General features: G+C 42.6%; 1 protein-coding gene across 1 annotated transcript in view; it reads left to right on the top strand.

Moving 5' to 3' along the window:
- taok3a (TAO kinase 3a) overlaps positions 1-18930 on the top strand; it is a 52320-nt gene that overhangs the window by 14089 nt on the left and 19301 nt on the right. Inside the window, exons 2-10 of the mRNA XM_084468619.1 lie at positions 7767-8009; positions 11882-11953; positions 12199-12300; positions 12766-12811; positions 13495-13591; positions 14350-14463; positions 14851-14942; positions 15267-15360; positions 18055-18136. Of these exons, the coding sequence (XP_084324745.1) occupies positions 7875-8009; positions 11882-11953; positions 12199-12300; positions 12766-12811; positions 13495-13591; positions 14350-14463; positions 14851-14942; positions 15267-15360; positions 18055-18136 (834 nt within the window). The 5' untranslated portion in view covers positions 7767-7874. The remainder of the gene's footprint in view (positions 1-7766; positions 8010-11881; positions 11954-12198; positions 12301-12765; positions 12812-13494; positions 13592-14349; positions 14464-14850; positions 14943-15266; positions 15361-18054; positions 18137-18930) is intronic.

Genomic DNA, 18930 nt, shown 5'->3' with positions numbered 1-18930 from the left:
ACTTGCCAAAACGAAAAAATAACTTCACATGCTGTGTCTTTCTACAATTACCATTCGTAGTGTTGATCAGCAGAGAAATAGTCCGACCAAGACGTTGATGTCGCTTAGCAACCAAATCCGCTGGCGTTGATAAGTTACCGGACTACTTGCGGAGCGATACGAAAGACGTGAAAAAAACAATTTTCCTTGACATGACATTTTAATGAGTGCTGGTGGTGACAGTGGAGTGGCAGAGAACAAGAACCTCTGGTTGCATAATTGTTTTGGTATATCGGTCATAGATTCATGAATACATCATGAGGACAGAGCTGTAACTGTAAACCGGAGCAACAAAGGCCAACCGGTTGGAGAAGAACACTGTTGCAGCACAACAACCTGTGGCTATCTCGGTACCTCATCTCTTACCACTGCCAAGGAAAGTGCAACATGGGAATTCATTTTTAAAAAGCTACTGTTAACTCTGCCATAATCCACTGACGCCCACATTGATATTAGCGGTGGAACGCAATGTAATCTGGGTATGCAAACTTTCATAGAGCTGTGTGTGTGTTCCTGTGTGAGGGAGCTTGTGGTGTGTCTCGATGACGTCGCTAATCTCGGGCGAAATGAGCCGTCTCTAAATCCCACTTACGTGTGTGTGGGTTATATGAAAAGTATGACAGTCACTACTAAAATAAAATACTACACCATGGAACCTGTAGGATAACTGGAACACACCTTTTGGCTTTTCCTGTCTTTTCTATCTCTGGATTTTCATCCCGGGGGATTTGAAGCAGCACTTTTCCGATCATAAAAATATCTGCAACACACCTCCCAGCTTTATGAATCATTCCCACCCCAATCGGAGGGGCCTCAGCACTCTCAAGTTACCAAACCTTTGCCTTTCTTTTTCAAACTCTTTTTTTCTGTGCAAATGTTTACACTGAAAACATCAAACCACATTAAGACAGCTGTGATTTGTCTCTTATAGCCATTGCAATTAAAACAAAACAGAAATAAACAATGTAAATGAATGTGATGTACAAAATCACAAATATGAATATGCTCCAGTAGCTGATCTCCAAACACTTATACTTTATTTTAAAGGGGAGGTGAACCCACAATCCCAATTCCTTTTTTTAATGTTTTATACATGCCTCTCAATTTGCAATGTTGATGGCCATGTCCGAGAGAGGGTTAAGCTTTCCAGACACTTACTGTAATAGCACGGTGTGTGGCACACATGCAACATCGCTCATAAACAACGACGGAAGTAGCTTATTAATTAATGCTGCATTAGAACATGCTGCATAGAACCATCAACTCTGATGGTTTGAACACATAGGATTTCCATTATTGTGGAAGCTGAGTAAAGTATAATTGACACAACGATGTATGTGTTTCAGGAACATAAAGTTGAATCTCATTCCGATTACAAGCCTACACACATCTCTGTTGTGGAGTCATTGTTGTGCAAGCACTGCAGTACATGTGCCTGTATAGACACAAACCAAGGATCCCTGCTCTGATTCAGCCCTCTGTCTGGCATTGTTTCAGCTGTTCCTCTCATTCCTGTACATGCTTGTTCTCCCTGGGCTCTGAATGTGTTCAGAAGTATGGAAGTTAGTTTGTTTATATGTGTATTTGTCTGACACTCTTACTCCTCTTATTGATGTCTGCTCCTTCCCCACCTGTGTCCTCCCATCCACATTCACTGCTTATGTTTCTCCATTGTTGTTATTGTGAGTATTTAAAAGTATTTGCTCATATCCTGCATGTCAAAGCATTTTGTGAACGTTGTTTTTTAAAGGTGCTGAATAATGAATGTTTAATATCATTATTCTTCCATTTCTCCATCATGACGTCTCTGTCTGACTGCCCCATCACCCAGTCTTTTTTCATGCTGTCTCTGCACCGTCTCCATTGCTGTAGTCTTCCTCATAACAACTCAATGCTGTCTGGCAAATTATCCTACACTGGGTTCGATTAACCAAGTGATTGTTTGGTACGATGCAAACCATTGGTTAAAGGTGAATCGCTTTCCCTCTGGAGGATATGCTGATGTGGTGCAGTACACGTGTGGAATCGGATCCATTGAACTTAAACTGACCCTAGGACCCTGAGGGAGGGTTCATGGTTCTCAATGTATGGACTCAAATTCAGATCACTGCGGTTGATGAGTGTGCTGTGCTCTATTCCTTTAACAAAGAAATTACTATTTAGGTGGTTCTTTATGTCTGTTCGTGGTCTGCAGGGGACTTGCCCTTTCCTCCATGTCCTTCCTCAAGCCACCCACCTCTTATAGTCTCCTCTTTCCTCATGCTCCACCGCAAATGAAAAGTAGTCAGCAGAGAAGGAGTAGCGTGTGGACGAGTGAAGACAGAGCGAGGCGGGGAGGGAGGGGAAGCGGGAGGAGAGATGTGGTCACAACTTTCCCAGAGGCTCCTGCAAGCGTCAGTTTGTGTTATAAATCATTCAGGGACACTTGCAGGGCAGCACAATACATTTTTATCCCACCCCACCCCTCCCCTCGCCATCTCCTCTTTTATTATTGAAAGCGGTTCCTCTCAACACCCAATCTGCCACTTGGCTCGATGAGGAAGAGAGACGGGGATGAAAGTAATGAAAACAGAAGGACTGGCCCTCATTGGATACCGTGGCAGAGGGGAAACCATGGGTAGTGGCGTGGCACTTATGGTGATATTAAACCAGGAAGTAATCAGCTCATACAGAGGTCACATGGTTTCCCAAATGTTGTAAAGTGTGTGTGTGTGTGTGTGTGTGTGTGTGTGTGTGTGTGTGTGTGTGTGTGTGTGTGTGTGTGTGTGTGTGTGTGTGTGTGTGTGTGTGTGTGTGTGTGGTTACCTCCCCACCTGCTTTTAAAGTGGTGCAGGGCCCAGTCGCCACCAGCGTTCCACTGTCACAACAATTTGCTCAGAGTTGACATGGGTTTATGTGTGTGTGTGTGCAATTGTTCTTAATGTAGGGTTCTCTTACGATGACAGCAATGTATAGTTTGTTAACTTACTGTCTACATACTTTTTTCAGAACTAGATAATTTACATTTATAATCTATAAATTATAATAATACATTTGTCTTCTTGTAGTTAAGCGTGAGCATTTGGGTAGGTCGGAGTTGATGCGTTTCCCATTCCGACTTTCCATTTACGACTGCAGCATTATACCACTCGTGTTTATGATGTTCTTTGTCTGTGTAGTAAATTAGCTTGTCACGTGATGGGATTGGATCGGTGCATGGACTTGCCTACTTGCTGAAATGATTTTAGGCACTTTCAGAGGAATTTGATATGGTTGATCCGAAATAATCAGTTTGATTCATGAATTTATAGCTTTTCTTATTTTGTATGAAGTTGTTTCCTCATATATTGTGTGTGCGTGCGCGTCTCTATGAGCTTGCATGGACTTTACCTGTGTCTCCCTATTTAAATCGTATGGAACAGTTATCGTTGGAACCGTTATCGTTTATTGCCCATTGACGAGAATCACCACTATCACATTAAGGGCATTTTTATGGGACTTGAAATCAGCATCTAACCTACTGACAGACGATAGAATACGCAGCATGGTATTAATAATGAGGTTGACCTATTTAACACAGCAGCCATCACACACACACACACACACACACACACACACACACACACACACACACACACACACACACACACACACACACACACACACACACACACACACACACACACACACACACACACACACACACGCCTTAGATTCAAATGCTCTTCCTTTCTCAAACGTGTGACAATGTCTTTTCCCATACTTTGGCCTTTGATAGGTAAGGGCTTTATGATAATGAAAGGATGTTTTGGCAGGATCTCAGGCTTTGAGCAAGGGAAACATGCGTACGCACACACAGCGATCCCAGCCTCAGAGCTCTAATCTCTCTCTCTCTGTCTGTCTGTCTGTGTAACATCCTAGCAGTAGTGTGGACTAGATTATTACATAATTTCTCTCCTTCTTTTATACCGATATAGTCCTTCACAGTTCTTTGTGACTCACTCTGGCAGGATTCAGATATTTTTTTTAATGTTTGATTAAAGCTGAACAGTGTATGACTCCCGATGTCTTCCTAATTCATGTTCCTGCCTAAAGCTCGGAGAGGAGGGGGGGGAGGCTGGTATAAGCTTCTAATGACACACACACACACACACACACACACACACACACACACACACACACACACACACACACACACACACACACACACACACACACACACACACACACACACACACACACACACACACACACACACAGAGTGGTGTCCAGAGAGCAGAATGAGAGAAGGAGAACTGTCCGCTCCATCCATCTGACTGTAACACGTTGCTCTCAGTGCACGACCAATGCATGTGTAGAAATGCTTCTCTCTGAGTCATCATGTTCGTGGCTGGGCTATCTGAACAAATCCACCATCCTCTAGCCTCACTCTTCCCTCTATGTCTCTCTTTCTGGTCTCTCTCAGTCTCTCTCCCTGGTTTCTCTCAGTTTCTGTCTATATCTCTCTTTCTGTTTTTGATCCTCCTTTAGATTCAAGAAATGTCTCAATGGGTGTTCTCTCGTGCATGTACTGTCCCCCCACTTCCACTGCTAGCTGAATGCTGGTCTGTTGATCTGTTGATTGGTCCTTGTGGGTTTGATGAATGTAATATTCACAAGCCTTATGGGTTTCCTCCGACCAGGACTTGTGGACATTAATTAGTGATGGAAGCACAGGCATGGCAGAAGTGTGTTATGCGCTCATGAAAACTGTGGACCATCAAAATATCCCATAGGATCTGTTACAACAGATCCCTCACCATAACACCCTCCTATTGGTTCACGGCAACACATGCATGGGTGTTATAGCCACACGCACATGCACATGCACACTCACACTCACACACGCTATGCTGGGATCTTAGGAAGCGTAGCTCCAGCCTTACAACCTGTTGATGCCACATTACATCACCTCACACATCAGAGAGAGGCTTTAGAGCGGGACGCTGTGAGTCCCCAGAGGAAACATGTGACTTTGTTCGTTTGCTCCATTTTTATCTACATCTCTCACTCATCCAGCTCTTCCTTTTGCTTTGAAATGCATGCCGAAATCTCTCGCTCTCTCTCGCTCTCTCTCGCTCTCTCTTGCTCTCATATTTATGTATAAATCCTTTACTACTACTTCCTCTAGGCTCTATTAAATCATTGTGTCTCTGTTGAACCTATTCATGTGTTCATCTCGACTATGATGGGCCTCATTCCTCGACGGTCACCTCTCCTTGCTTGGATTTTAGCTCATCGGCAGAGCTAGACAGACAAGCTGACGCAATCGGATATACTGTGGGACAAACAGAGTGTTCAAACATGCACATACACCGAACATTTTTGTTTTTAATTCTTGGGTCCAGTAGATCATGGGAGCAGTTGTCGGTTTTCAGTGTTTACCCCATTTATATTTTTCTCTCTGAATATTTTTGATGAAAGAGGCCTCTTGTACCATCCACAGTCCAGCTCTGGGCCATATCAGTGGCCACAAGGCTGATGGAACGCCCTTGATGTGATCGCATACAAATTAATCAAAAACATTTTTATTGTACCGAGGGTGCATTCCAGCTGCAGGCCTATGTGTACATGCGCTTGGCAATTCTTTACTATACTATAGTTGTGAAACCTCACACCCTTTTCTTGGCACCTACTTGCAACAAAAATCTGTTGATGTCTGCCTGGAGCAGGATGTGGATAGAAGCTAAACACATTGCATGTGAGATTTTTATTAATTATGTCAATGGGTATACAAGGAAACCGTGTCTAATTTTAACATGCACTTTTGTATTCAAGCTTTATGAGTAGGGGAGAAATACATTTTGGGTGGTAGTGAATGTTACACCTCTTTCCTATACTGGCTCATCCGGTTCTGGTCCGCCCCACAACCGGAGTACCTTTTGTGTATACTTACAACACCCCGTATGTGTCCTAGATGAGGATAATACATCAAGGATCTGGTGGGCAAGTTTGAACAGAACAAAGGCCTGCGTGAGGATAGACAACCATTTAAGATTTATTGCTTGATTGATTGATTGATTTAGTCTCCAACATCTCTGTTTAAAACCTGCCCAACTAGTTCATGTATGTGTCCTATTCATAATGCCCTCATGTCCTAATCAACAGAAGTGGTTCTGTTTAAAACTCCCCTCTTCATTGCCTCTTGATATGGAGAGTAAATGTAGGCAATCATTTTAAATGCTGGAATACTTCCGACGGTTGAAAATGTTTTTGCAAGACCAAAATGATGGCATCCGAGAGACCCGTACTTGGAGCCGGCCACATCGCCGTCGGGGCGTTGCCCGTAAAGGCTTGTTCTGCTCAGTCCCAGGAATGATTCACCAGGGGAACAAATTCCTCTCAAGCAGCAGTACTCTGAAAGTTACTGAAAGAGTGGAGAGAGGAACAAGTCATTGTGCGCCTCCAGCCAGTCCAACACCTCGCCTGCTTCTGGGTCACTTCTACTTGAATCAGCGGTGTTTGGACTACGTTTCAGGGGTGGTGCAGCAGCACAGGTCGCCTTGTTCTCTTCTGCTGTTGTGTATGCAGGACGGGGGGGAAGGTGTATTTGAGGTCTGCATGATGGCTGGGTTTGCTGTAGGAGCAGGCGGCTCAGAATGATGCTGATGGTTAGTGTCTGAGCCTGTGTGGCCCTGTGTCTTACTGTCTCAGCCTATACGTCAGCCCTGCCTTGAATGGGGCTGGCCTGTGTGCACGGTTGCTTCACGGTTGAGACTGGGACAGGAAGTGTGTGTGTGTGTGTGTGTGTGTGTGTGTGTGTGTGTGTGTGTGTGTGTGTGTGTGTGTGTGTGTGTGTGTGTGTGTGTGTGTGTGTGTGTGTGTGTGTGTGTGTGTGTGTGTTCAGTCAGTGGTAAGGCTAACCCTAACAGTGTATGCCTGCTGTGTGTGGCCCATTGGCCTTTAGTCTGTCTGTGTTATGGCCACTGTGTGTGTTTGCATGCATGATTGTTAAACTGCATATGTGAAAAGGATGCACGAATGACTCAGCTTTAGTGTGTGGTGGGGGTCGCAGGGAGAGGGATGCTGTGACTTTCTGCTTGCATGAGCAACAGGACCAGACAGTCAGCCGTTTATTTAATTATTTTCAACCACCATTCTGTACATATTCCACTGAACACAGTTAACACACTGAAAAAATATGTGTTTATACAGTATACCTGGATGGTGGGTTCCTTATAATAAAGATCACTTTGGTATCCAACTAGTAGAATCTTTCTCTCTCTTGGTTGTTGGAGTCTGGTGTAATGCTTGCTGCTGAATGAAGCAGTCTAGTTTAGTTGTCTTGTTGAAACAACACAGCAGATATGGACATGATGGCTGTAGACACTAGGCCGAGATACACATTTTCTAGAAGGGACCAAATATCTGGCTCAGTATGTCAAATAATATATATTGTATTAAATTCATTATTTTGCATTGCATTATATCACATTGAATGAATGCACAATATATAACAAGGCATCTCCAAAGCGACTTTGAATAAGATGCAACCCAGAAATTCAAGGATCATGTGGGTTCATAAAATTACTCAAATGCACAAACTACCTAAAGTGCTACATTTGAGAAAAAAGAGATGGATAATGATTTATCTACTTTTGTATATGTTCTAATTTATGTTTGTACAAAGAATTTACGTGTGTTACCCGTGTGTGTGTTGATGGCTATTCTCTGGATGTGTGAGTAAAGGTCCTTCTCTCTCCTCCCAGGTCCAGCTGGCCAATGGTGGACCTATGGTGGCCATCATGGACGTCCGGTGGTGCTAGCATCAGTGTGTGTGTGAGCGCCCTCCTCGCTGCGTAGCGCATGCGCATCCCATGATGCCGTCGTCAACGCGGAAAGGGGCGGTGAAGGACCCGGAGCTGGCTGATCTCTTCTTCAAAGATGACCCCCAGGACGTGTTCTGTGACCTGCACGAGATCGGACATGGGAGCTTCGGGGCGGTCTACTTTGTGAGGAACTTTTTCACTGCATCGCCTTCACCCATTATATTGGTGTCATCAACTGTAAAGATATTAGGCGTAGCGTCCGGGACGCCACCCATTGGCTAACACACTTACCTTTTGAGGTTGTAGGTTTGCTTTCAAATTGTATTCCACCAGCAGCAGTAACAATACATATTTGGCACATTGAGGTCGGGAATCGAATGGCCCCCTCACAACAGTCTATGGCCAAAATGCATTAATATTCAAACCTTAATAACCTTTTAAAGCGATAGAACTGCCAAACAGGACCTCAAAAATAATTAATATGGAGATTACCTAGCCATCTAAACCAAATCGAAAAAACAATTATTGGATTTGTATTACAAGAATGAAATCACATGTTTCCCATTTATTTAGAATGATGACTAGAGGAACTACATGTTAGGCTCTGCAGTAAACCAACTCAAGTTATTTTTAAGGAACTTCTTGCTAGTCTCTACCGTGACAACCTAAAGCTCTTCAGAGGAACTACATGTTAGGCTCTCCAGTGAACCACCTTAAGATCGTTAAAGGAACTAAATGCTAGTCTCTCCAGGCCTGAATAAAAGGCTATCAAATAAAATGCCTATTGTTCAGAGTTTCCAATCAGAAAATGGAAGGGAGAAAGGGTGTAAAATGGAAATGCTGGAAATGAACTGGAAGTCAAATATTAACCAAAACATGGTCTGGTGAGGTGATGACCTCAACAGCAGGCATATAGGGTTTCAGTGTACATTGAGTGTACATACAACGTTCTCCCTAGTCATGAGTCAAGCAACTGAATGGCTCTTGTTTCACATTTGAATCAAATTAGAAATAAATGAGTGAGACAAGTGTGAGTCACAATTGGGATAGGATATTATTATGATATAATGATTATTTATTATGAATACAGATCTGCTCTCACCATTGCATTTCTTATTCCTTTCATCACTAATTACTCTTCACCCCTTTGACTCCAGAGCCGGGGGAAAGGGCGCATCAGTGGAACATTCTGTGTTCAGAAATTAAAATTCCTGCCTTCGCTTTGCAGCACTCATGCACTGAGCCAGCTGATTTCACTTATTCACTATACGTCTGCGTTGTCCTAATGAGCCAAAGCCAGATGTTGAACTGGAAATACAGGCACGTTTTACGTTTTTAAACCAGAATCTCTGTCCTTTGGTAGTATGGCTGGAGAGGGTGATCCTTCCAGAACTTCATGGCATTCAATTAAGCACTAGAGACTGAGGAGCTCATCTCCTCCAAAACTTGCATTCTCTTGACCCCTTTCCTCACTACCTCTCAAAATTCAATTCAATTGAAAAAAGCTTTATTGCCCTGAGAAACAAATGGTAACACTGCCAAAGCAGGTTAACATTTTGGAGGTCAAAACATAAAATGTTAAATACAAAGTATATATTCATATCAAATATTAGAATACTAACTATATATAAAGTAAAATGTGAAATACTATAAAAAGCCAGTTTCTCCTATAAACCCTCCTCTCCTCTTCGCTCCTCTCACATAACACATGCACACCCCCTTCTCAGCATGGCCAGATGCAAGACTGGGTGTTAAGCCTCTACTCCTCCTCCCAAGGACAGCTGTTCTCATAGTGGTGGGGGGAGAGAAGCTGGCAATAGAGAGGGCAGGATTTTGTAGGCTGGCAGGGCACTACTTTTCTCATCTATCGTTTGAGACACACACACACACACACGCACGCACGCACGCACGCGCACACACACACACACACACACACACACACACACAGCCCTTGCGTCAAGCTGGTGTAGTTCATTTGGTCCAGTATTTAGCCCTTTGAGATGATGATGCACATGTCCTGCATCTGCTCATGATGTATCTGCTCACACTTGCACTGTCTAGCCTGTTTGCTACATACACATGTACGGCATGCTAGGGAGCTAGCTTCAGCTAGGACCTACACATGTACTGTATGCTAGTGAGCCAGCTTCGGCTAGGACCTACACATGTGCTGTATGCAAGTGAGCCAGCTACAGCTAGGACATACACATGTGCTGTATGCTAGTGAGAAAGCTAGGAATTACATATGTACTGTGTGCTAGTGAGCAAGCTACAGCGAGGACATACACATGTGCTGTATGCTAGTGAGCCAGCTGCAGCTATGACATACACGTACTGTGTGCTAGGTTCAGACCAAAGTTGACTCATAAATCATGAATAATTCAAATACTGGAAAGAATTAGGGATGCTATGGTTGTCCTGACTCTCTTCTTGAATTATTTAAACAAAACCATTGTTATTAACAAGGTTTCAGTTTTATTTTGTGTCGCATAAAAGGTGTCATTGCTGATGCCTATGTGCTGTTCAAGTGTCATTATTCATAACATTTATTGTGTATTCATCTCGTAGATATGCGTTTAACAGGGGACATAGAGACACATTTGTTGACAAATGAGTTCTGTTTTGGTTGTGGAATGTTGATTATACTAGTGTTAAATGTTTGAGTTCAAAGTTTAAAACAGAGCTGATGGGTAATGGGTAATGGGTAAATGGGAGTTAGAGCACTCAAGGTAAAAAGCTGAAGAAGAGATTTGTGAGTTCATATGAGTTGGGTGTTAATTCATTTGCTTGTCATTGCAAATAAGACAGATGCACTGTACATACAGTGTGCTCCTGTTTGCAGGAAACACTTTATTAATTATTTAAACGGGAAAAGTCTGTTCTATAACTGTGTCTGCAGCACGTCACATTACCCCCAGACCTCACATCAAACATCAGAGCAGTGTTGAATCAATTAACCCTCTGTAATCATCGATATTCCCCCCCCCCCCCCCCCCCCACTCACCCCTAGCCCTAACTGCACTTCAATATTTCAGAACACAATGCGTGATACACTAATCAGCCGATCCGCACATTCCACCGCTGGGAATAGCCAACCCATAATGACAGGCTGGTCCTTGGCCTCAACAGGGCATTGAATGGGATGGGAGTTCTCTGTTGCCTTGGTGCCGTAATTCCATTTGATTCTGCACATAAAATTCCCATTTCTGGGGTGGACGTGGACGTGGGTTAGGGCTAAGCTGCATCGTTGCTAACCCTGAGGCCATATGCCCTCAGGGTTAACACTGCAGGTTTAACAAGGGGGGCTCTGGATAAAGTAAAGCAGCTCAAGCCTCCACAGTAGCTACGAGCCAGCTCTTATTTGTTAGCAGTCTGCGATGTTCAGGGTCACTGCTTAACTTTCAATGTGCGGCTCCACATTGAAAGCCTATTTTGTTTTACTGCGTTAGCGGCAGATTGCTTTTTTACTTTACGACGTCTAGTCCCCCATGTTGATGATTTAGCAAATAAATGTTCCGTTGAAATGTTTTGCCTTTGTGATTTTGGATACATGCAATGGCACCTGTCGGCAAAACGCAATAGTTGCATATCTTTTTGTTACAGATATCAATATGTATTATAGAGATTGTCAATAGGGAATTTAGTTTGGTTTAAGTTTATTTTTCCAGTGTATTCTGCATTTTCCCCTTAACAAAAACATATATGTACTTGCTTATTAATCATGCATCTGGGTGCGTACACACTGCTTATATATGAATTTGAAATAGTGGATGAATTTACATCCACTATTGTATTTGTCAAAATACAGATATGCTCTTACAATATCTTTTTCAATCAATATCTCACATTGGCATTGGACACAGCATTTCTCATTGTAATATGCAGTATTAATTTTTGACCCATTTTCATTGAATACTTTCCCAGCAAGATAATGTCCTTTCCTATAATAATAGGAAAGGTTAAAGGTCGAGGGGTTGTTCTGAGGTCAGATGTTCATGGAAGTGTTCATTCCCCTGTGTTTGTTTGACCATCTCTCTTCATCCATTCTCCACCAGGCCCGAAACTCCTACTCCAATGAGGTGGTGGCCATCAAGAAGATGTCCTACAATGGGAAGCAGACTACTGAAGTGAGAAGCACACACACACACACACACACACACACACACACACACACACACACACACACACACACACACACACACACACACACATAATATATTAAATATTATTATCAACAATAAATCAATTCTAGTACATTGAAAAGTTTGGGATAAACATCTGTACCTGCCATGATGGAAAGACTAGTTGAATGATAGAAAACTGTTGTATACAACATAATTATGTAATTGCATCTAATTTGTTGCATCTTCAGAAGTGGCAGGACATCATAAAGGAGGTGAAGTTCTTGGAGCAGCTACGCCACCCAAACACCATCGAGTACAAAGGCTGCTACCTAAAGGACAACACTGCCTGGGTACGTCAGGGTAGTCTCTCTCCCTCTCCCTCTCCCTATCTCTCCCTTAATATACGTGTTACTACTGTATCCATCTGTCATCGCTCTCATCTTGCTGCAGCATTCTCACTACTTACTTTCTATTCTACTTTTTATTTTACTTTTCCCCCCATAATCGTATCCGTCATATCCCGTTTAGGTTTCCTCTTATGACATACAGTTTACATTTTGTTTTATTAATGTGTTTATCTCTGCTTTTGGTGTTTGCGTTTGTTAGCTTTTGTTTGTTAGAAATGTAAATTGCATTATGAATGACAAAAAGAGGTCAATAGTTGATAAAAAACAATGATAACTAATGATAATCGATTTGATTTGAATGACAATTGAATATGAGTGTAGGCTCTACGGTTAATCTTGTTAATTTGATTGAATAGGCTGCATTTTGCGAGGATCTGGTTACCTATGTTGTCTATGTATCTTTTACAGCTGGTGATGGAGTACTGCCTCGGCTCCGCATCAGATCTGCTAGAGGGTACACACACACACACACACACACACACACACACACACACACACACACACACACACACACACACACACACACACACACACACACACACACACACACACACACTGTTATAAGCATTTAACATATAAAATGGAATATGTTAAATCTTTCCTTTTCTAAACCATCTTACCTTGAAGACGAGATGCATTCCCGTCCCTTCCACTGTATTGCTGATAGCGATACACAAGATAAAATACGGTCATGACGATGGTGTTCATCATCTTAGACTCTAAACCTTCCGAGATGAGTCAGTTAAAAATGTCCTTTTTTCTTTTGCTTTCGTTTTCAACCTCTGCTATAGACTTGCCCACGCAAGGCAATGTTATAGGTCATTATGTCGGTATAGAAGAGATGTATGAGAGATAGTCTGTTATTGTTAAGCTTTATCCCATGCTGTGTTCCCACTGTCCACCACAGTTACAATTCACTGCTATCTTACAATCAACCACTTGGTCATCTTTATTATTGAGGTAGCTTTAAGTAGCAAATATATTGTCAAAGCTAAATTAATACAGTAGTCGCACTGTAACACTTGTTGACACCCAACCACAGCATATTTGGAAAACAAACTCACAAATGATGTATTGCTTTTTGGCAGCAAGTCATTCTGACAATCTTTCACTGGATTTTCTGTCTTCTCCCAATAGTTCACAAGAAACCACTCCAAGAGGTGGAGATCGCCGCCATTACCCATGGTGCCTTGCTGGGACTGGCTTACCTACATTCCCATAATATGATTCACAGGTGAGGCATCCTTCGTTTGTGTCCCAATAGGAATATAAATGTGAACATAATATGGGTCCAAGACGGACAACAGCCCAAAGTCTATTGCCCTCTATTCTAATTCAGCTGTAAAACTGTCACACGGCTCCATTCCATGCAATACTAAGTGATTTACAACCGATCTTTATCATAGATGACGACATCCTTATCACTGTTGTTGACCCATGAAATATAAAAATTATTGGTTTCATTTGTTACGCAAGCTATCAAAGATAGCTTTATTGCCAAGTATGTATGCACGTACAAGGAGGTTTTTCTGTTATATTGGCGCAGTGTAGAAAAGGATATAACGGATATATAAATGCATCTTTGCTATAAAAATACCAAGGAGGCAACGTATCTCTATTTACTTGGTGTGTCTATTGCTCTATTGCTCTTGCTCTAATATTGTCCTCTTATGGACTTGTATCATGTCATCAATGTGGAAAATGAGAAAAACGTGGGTGTAAAAAGACACAAATTATTATCACAAATTATGAAATTGGTCAGCCTGTCCAATTGTCGGATTTTGAGCAAATGTGTAAACCCAATTTAACAGTAACATCAATGCGTTAAGTGCTTTTGCTTTACATGTTGTTTATTAATGTCCTTTACCCCGAGCTCTATAAACATACGCCCATGGTGGACTTTATGTCTTAGCATAATGAGAGCGTTGCTACAGAGGTGCATCTCAATGTCTACTGAATCCTGTGCTGCTTCTGTGCTCCCTCGCGATGCAGAGATGTGAAGGCTGGTAACATCCTGCTGACTGAGATGGGCCAGGTGAAACTGGCTGACTTTGGGTCCGCATCCATCGCCTCCCCTGCCAACTCCTTCGTAGGAACCCCTTACTGGTACGGGACACAATAACCTGATTTACATTTCATACTAGAAACCCCTTACTGGCATAGGACACAATAAACTAAATGTACATTTCATACTAGGGACCCCTTACTGGTACGGGACACAATGAATACAATTTACACTTCACACTTGAGACCCCTTACATTTCATACTAGTAACCCCTTACTGGTACAGGATACAATATCGGGTTTTCACACTTTTTTACATTTTCATCTTGGTTGTGCTTGATCTCTGATATCTTTGCATTATGCAAGCGATGGCGATAATCTGTGTTTCAGTTTTGGGAAAATAACATAAGGACAAAGCAACAATAATTGATGATGTTAATATTCCTTTATTGCCTAAATGCTCTAAGAGGACCGTGTGTTTGTCTCCAGGATGGCTCCTGAAGTGATCCTAGCCATGGATGAGGGTCAATACGAGGGGAAGGTGGACATCTGGTCCCTTGGGATCACCTGCATCGAACTTGGTGAGTTAATGCCAACATAACCATGTTGTACCACACTTTGATTTAATTTGACTGACAACCCTGATAAATAGCAGTCATTCCACCTGCGGTGTTTGTAGTTGACAAACCAATTAAACTAAGACATGATAATGAATCAATTATTCTACTTTTAATGAATGTAGTTGTGGCAACAATTTTTGAGAAGTGGAAATTTTACTTCCTGGTCCAACAGCCCTGTCCTGTTTGCACAACAAACAAGGCATCAAGATGGACTGAATCACTATTCTCTAGAACATCTCTCTATATTTCCCTTCCTCTCTTTGTCCATCTCTTCCCATTCTCTAGCGGAACGCAAGCCGCCATTGTTCAATATGAATGCCATGAGTGCCTTATATCACATTGCCCAGAACGACTCTCCCACACTGCTGTCCAACGAATGGTGAGTTGAAGGTCAACACGTGTTTACTATCCCTGCATTTGTTGTTCCTTCTCTGTTGAATCCGGGCCCCTGTTTAGTGATCATTTATGGTCTGTGCACTCCTTTTTTCTTAAGAACCTCCAAAATGAGTCTGTGCTAAACACGTATAATAACTGTATTGGTATGTGTTGAGGAAATGTATAGCCATCTCCAGTGATTCATCAACAGGCCAGGCATCTTAAGGTCTGATGATCCCTTGACTGTATGGCCATTAGGGCTCTGATCTGAGTCATCTTCAACCCTCTGATCTCTGCCCAGGTCCTGATGTGTAACCATTCCCTTAAGTTCCTGGTGTCATTACCTCCCCCTACCTTAATGAGGCGGTGCATCCATCCTAAACATAACGGTTGTCATTTTATCAATGTTACCGGCCATTTTTTTAAATATGCGTTCATGGTATAATGAGACGGAAGCATAGAAGCTTGTTAATGATTGTCACATAAGAGGACAATGTACAGCATGGGATTTAGCCTAGAGCTGTGTTCCATATATACACATCCTATCATGCCAAGTGGCAGTGTTCCATATTGTATAAATGTACATGTATGGTGGTGGTGGAGGAGGAGATAGTGGAGGTGGATGTGGTGGTTCTGGTGCCTGGTGGTGGTGGTTGTGGGTGAGATGATCATTGAGCTTTCATCAAAAGCTTCAGTGAGAGCATTCCATTCAATTGATCATTGAGTCGCAATTTAAACCTGTTTCTTAGAAATATTAATGAACATGTTATACTGCACAAGTACCATGTCAGTTGAATTTCCCATCTACATGTTAATTATTCATTATTTTAAGTTCAAAACAAAACTACAAATGGTTCAATAAAAATAATGGAACCAAAATCAGACATATATCTTTTCACCATATTACTAAGATGTTCCCATTAATCAGAAGCATATGAATCTACTGCTGTGTTTTCACCAGCACCATGCTATTATGAAGCTTTATGTTTTGTCTGGGCTGTCACCAAATTTACTACAGCTGGAATGAGCCGTGGCTGTGATGATTTCACCTTTCCTCACATCCACTGGAGCTGCTGCTCACACCTATCACATGTTGCGAATTATGTTAGTGTGTAGGGTGCACTCATTAAACATTCACCCTGTATGTAATACGGTAGGATGCAGACCAATCAGAAGAGAGCACTCTTCTGGTGGTGTGGAAAGAATGCTGAGCTGGTCTCACGGTCTTTCTACATCCGAGGCATGTAGCGTCACGCGTTCTCCTGCCTGTCATCACCCCGAGACAATAAAATAAATTTCTTCTATTTGTTCAACCATTTCTAATGCTTCCCATTAAACACAATGTGAGTGGCACCCATTGAGCTGCCGGGACGAGAACCCTGCGTTAATATTTAGAGGAACTGGGAACGCAGAGCTGCTTTACTCACCAGATTCAGCCTTGTGCACCCCAGATATTACTGTGAATCCAGGCCTTGTGCTTTAGTGTCGAGCTGTCTGGTGTGTGCTGGGGTGTACAGCTATTGTTAATCGTGCTTTGAGAAGCCTAGGGCGTATCGTCATCTTCGTCTTCATCTTCATCTTCAGCATGGCTAGACCGGTTTAGGCAATAGAGGCTTTTATAGAATTACCAGACAACCTTCACTTCACTCATATGAAGGGACTTAATTTTATATTATATTAGATTTACTCCTTTCATATATTTTTTTTGTTCATGTTATTCATGATATTACAATACACTATTATTGGCTCGTTGCCCTGACTTTGCTTCTTCCATTTTGTATTGTCGTAAATCTTTATCCTTTATTATAAGGGTTATAAGGTCTGTTAAAGCACTTTTGAACATGTTACCTCTGCTGTCTCAGCACACCGTGGTGGTCAGTGAGCCCTCGTGTCTCGACCCTGGCAGATGCAGACAGTACGGTAGATGTAGAGCAGACACGCTGGTTGAACTGCTAGGGCTGCCTGTTGGTGTGTCTCTCGGCAGACTTCATAGCGCTTGTACGTGTGGCGCCACAGCCTCATTTTTAGAGCATAGTCACTGGGACAATGTGTCGCGGCTCCAGTGGCCTACATTTACATCGCTCCACATATTTACATAATCCACATATCGTTCAGCGGTGACTACACTCAAGAGATTATGGGCGATTGAGCTGTCGTGATTTAGTGATGCTACTTAACCACGATTTCTGGTCTCATGGTCATCCTGGAACAGATAGTCGCATTGGTAAAACTTGAATGAATGGGGCTTTTGATATGGTGGAGTCAGAATTGTGTTTTGTTAAGTTATAGTCTACAGTGCTGCTATGGAAGTGCCCATATTATACAGTTACACTGTAATGACAGTGTCATTACAGAAGTAAGTGCTGTGTAGTAATTAATGTAACAGTACGCACTGAATATGTAATGATGTCAGGAGACAGCATGTCACTACACAGTGTGGTATGGCTACAGGCTGTTCCATAACATTCCATATCATGATCACAGTTTAGTACATGCTGTTACAGGTTGAAGCATTACATATAACTTGCGTGCTGTTACAGGTTGTAACATTGCAAATTACTGTGTAATGACACTGTAGCAAGAACACTGTCATGCAGATCCACGTCCTGTTGCTTCTCTCTCTCATCCTTAGCCACATGTCCTTCAGTGTGACCAACAGAATGATCCCCTCTCTCTCTCGCTCCCTGTCTGCCTCCAGGTCGGATCCCTTCCGGAGCTTCGTGGACTACTGCCTACTGAAGATTCCTCAGGACCGACCTTCATCAGGGGAGCTGTTGAAAGTGAGCACTCTGTTTAAGCCCCCCACTGTGACCTCACTTCCTGTCTCGGTCAGCCCGCGTGGATGAGTCACTCCATCCCACCCACGGCTCCCCGATTATAACACAGGCACACGCAAACACACAACGACATGCACACGCGTACAGACACACACACACACACACACACACACACACACACACACACACACACAAACACAGAGTTGTTGAATCTAACTAGGAATTGTGCACCCCATGGAGAATGAGTTGTTGTCTCTTTCTTTCTCTCGGTTGCTCACCATTTCCTCCTTCCTGTGTCACACCTTTATATGTTATGTGTATACTACACAATCATACCAACACATACTGAAGAGTACACCCAAATACAGCTGGCCCAATCGCCTTTGTATACAAACTGAAACAAAACAAAACACCCTCCACTTCCCAACTTCTGGATGAAAAAATAAGTCTAATTTGTCTAATTGACAGGATGTTTTTAGCTTTTTGTAACAGAGTTATCACATTGGCTGTAAGGCCGCTATTTTCTGTCCGAACAGACCCCCTGGAGTGGGCCAAGCCATCCAAATGTGACCCGGGAGAGCAGAAGGGCTGGGTTTATAGGGTCAAGACAGGGTCTTCCTCACAGTTGCATCACCCCAGTGTTGGATTTCTGTGTACCAAGACCTCTGATCCACAGCCCAGTAGAAACTCCATTATAGTGGGTTAAATACCAAACACTCTTTGTTTCATGTAATGGGGCATGTTGTGTATAGCTTATGATTAATACTCTCACTTTGTACCACTCACGTATAAACACA

This window comes from Micromesistius poutassou (assembly GCF_964030765.1).
Source record: "Micromesistius poutassou genome assembly, chromosome: 5".
Taxonomy (NCBI): Eukaryota; Metazoa; Chordata; class Actinopteri; order Gadiformes; family Gadidae; genus Micromesistius; species Micromesistius poutassou.
This window is presented reverse-complemented; position numbering and strand designations above follow the sequence as displayed.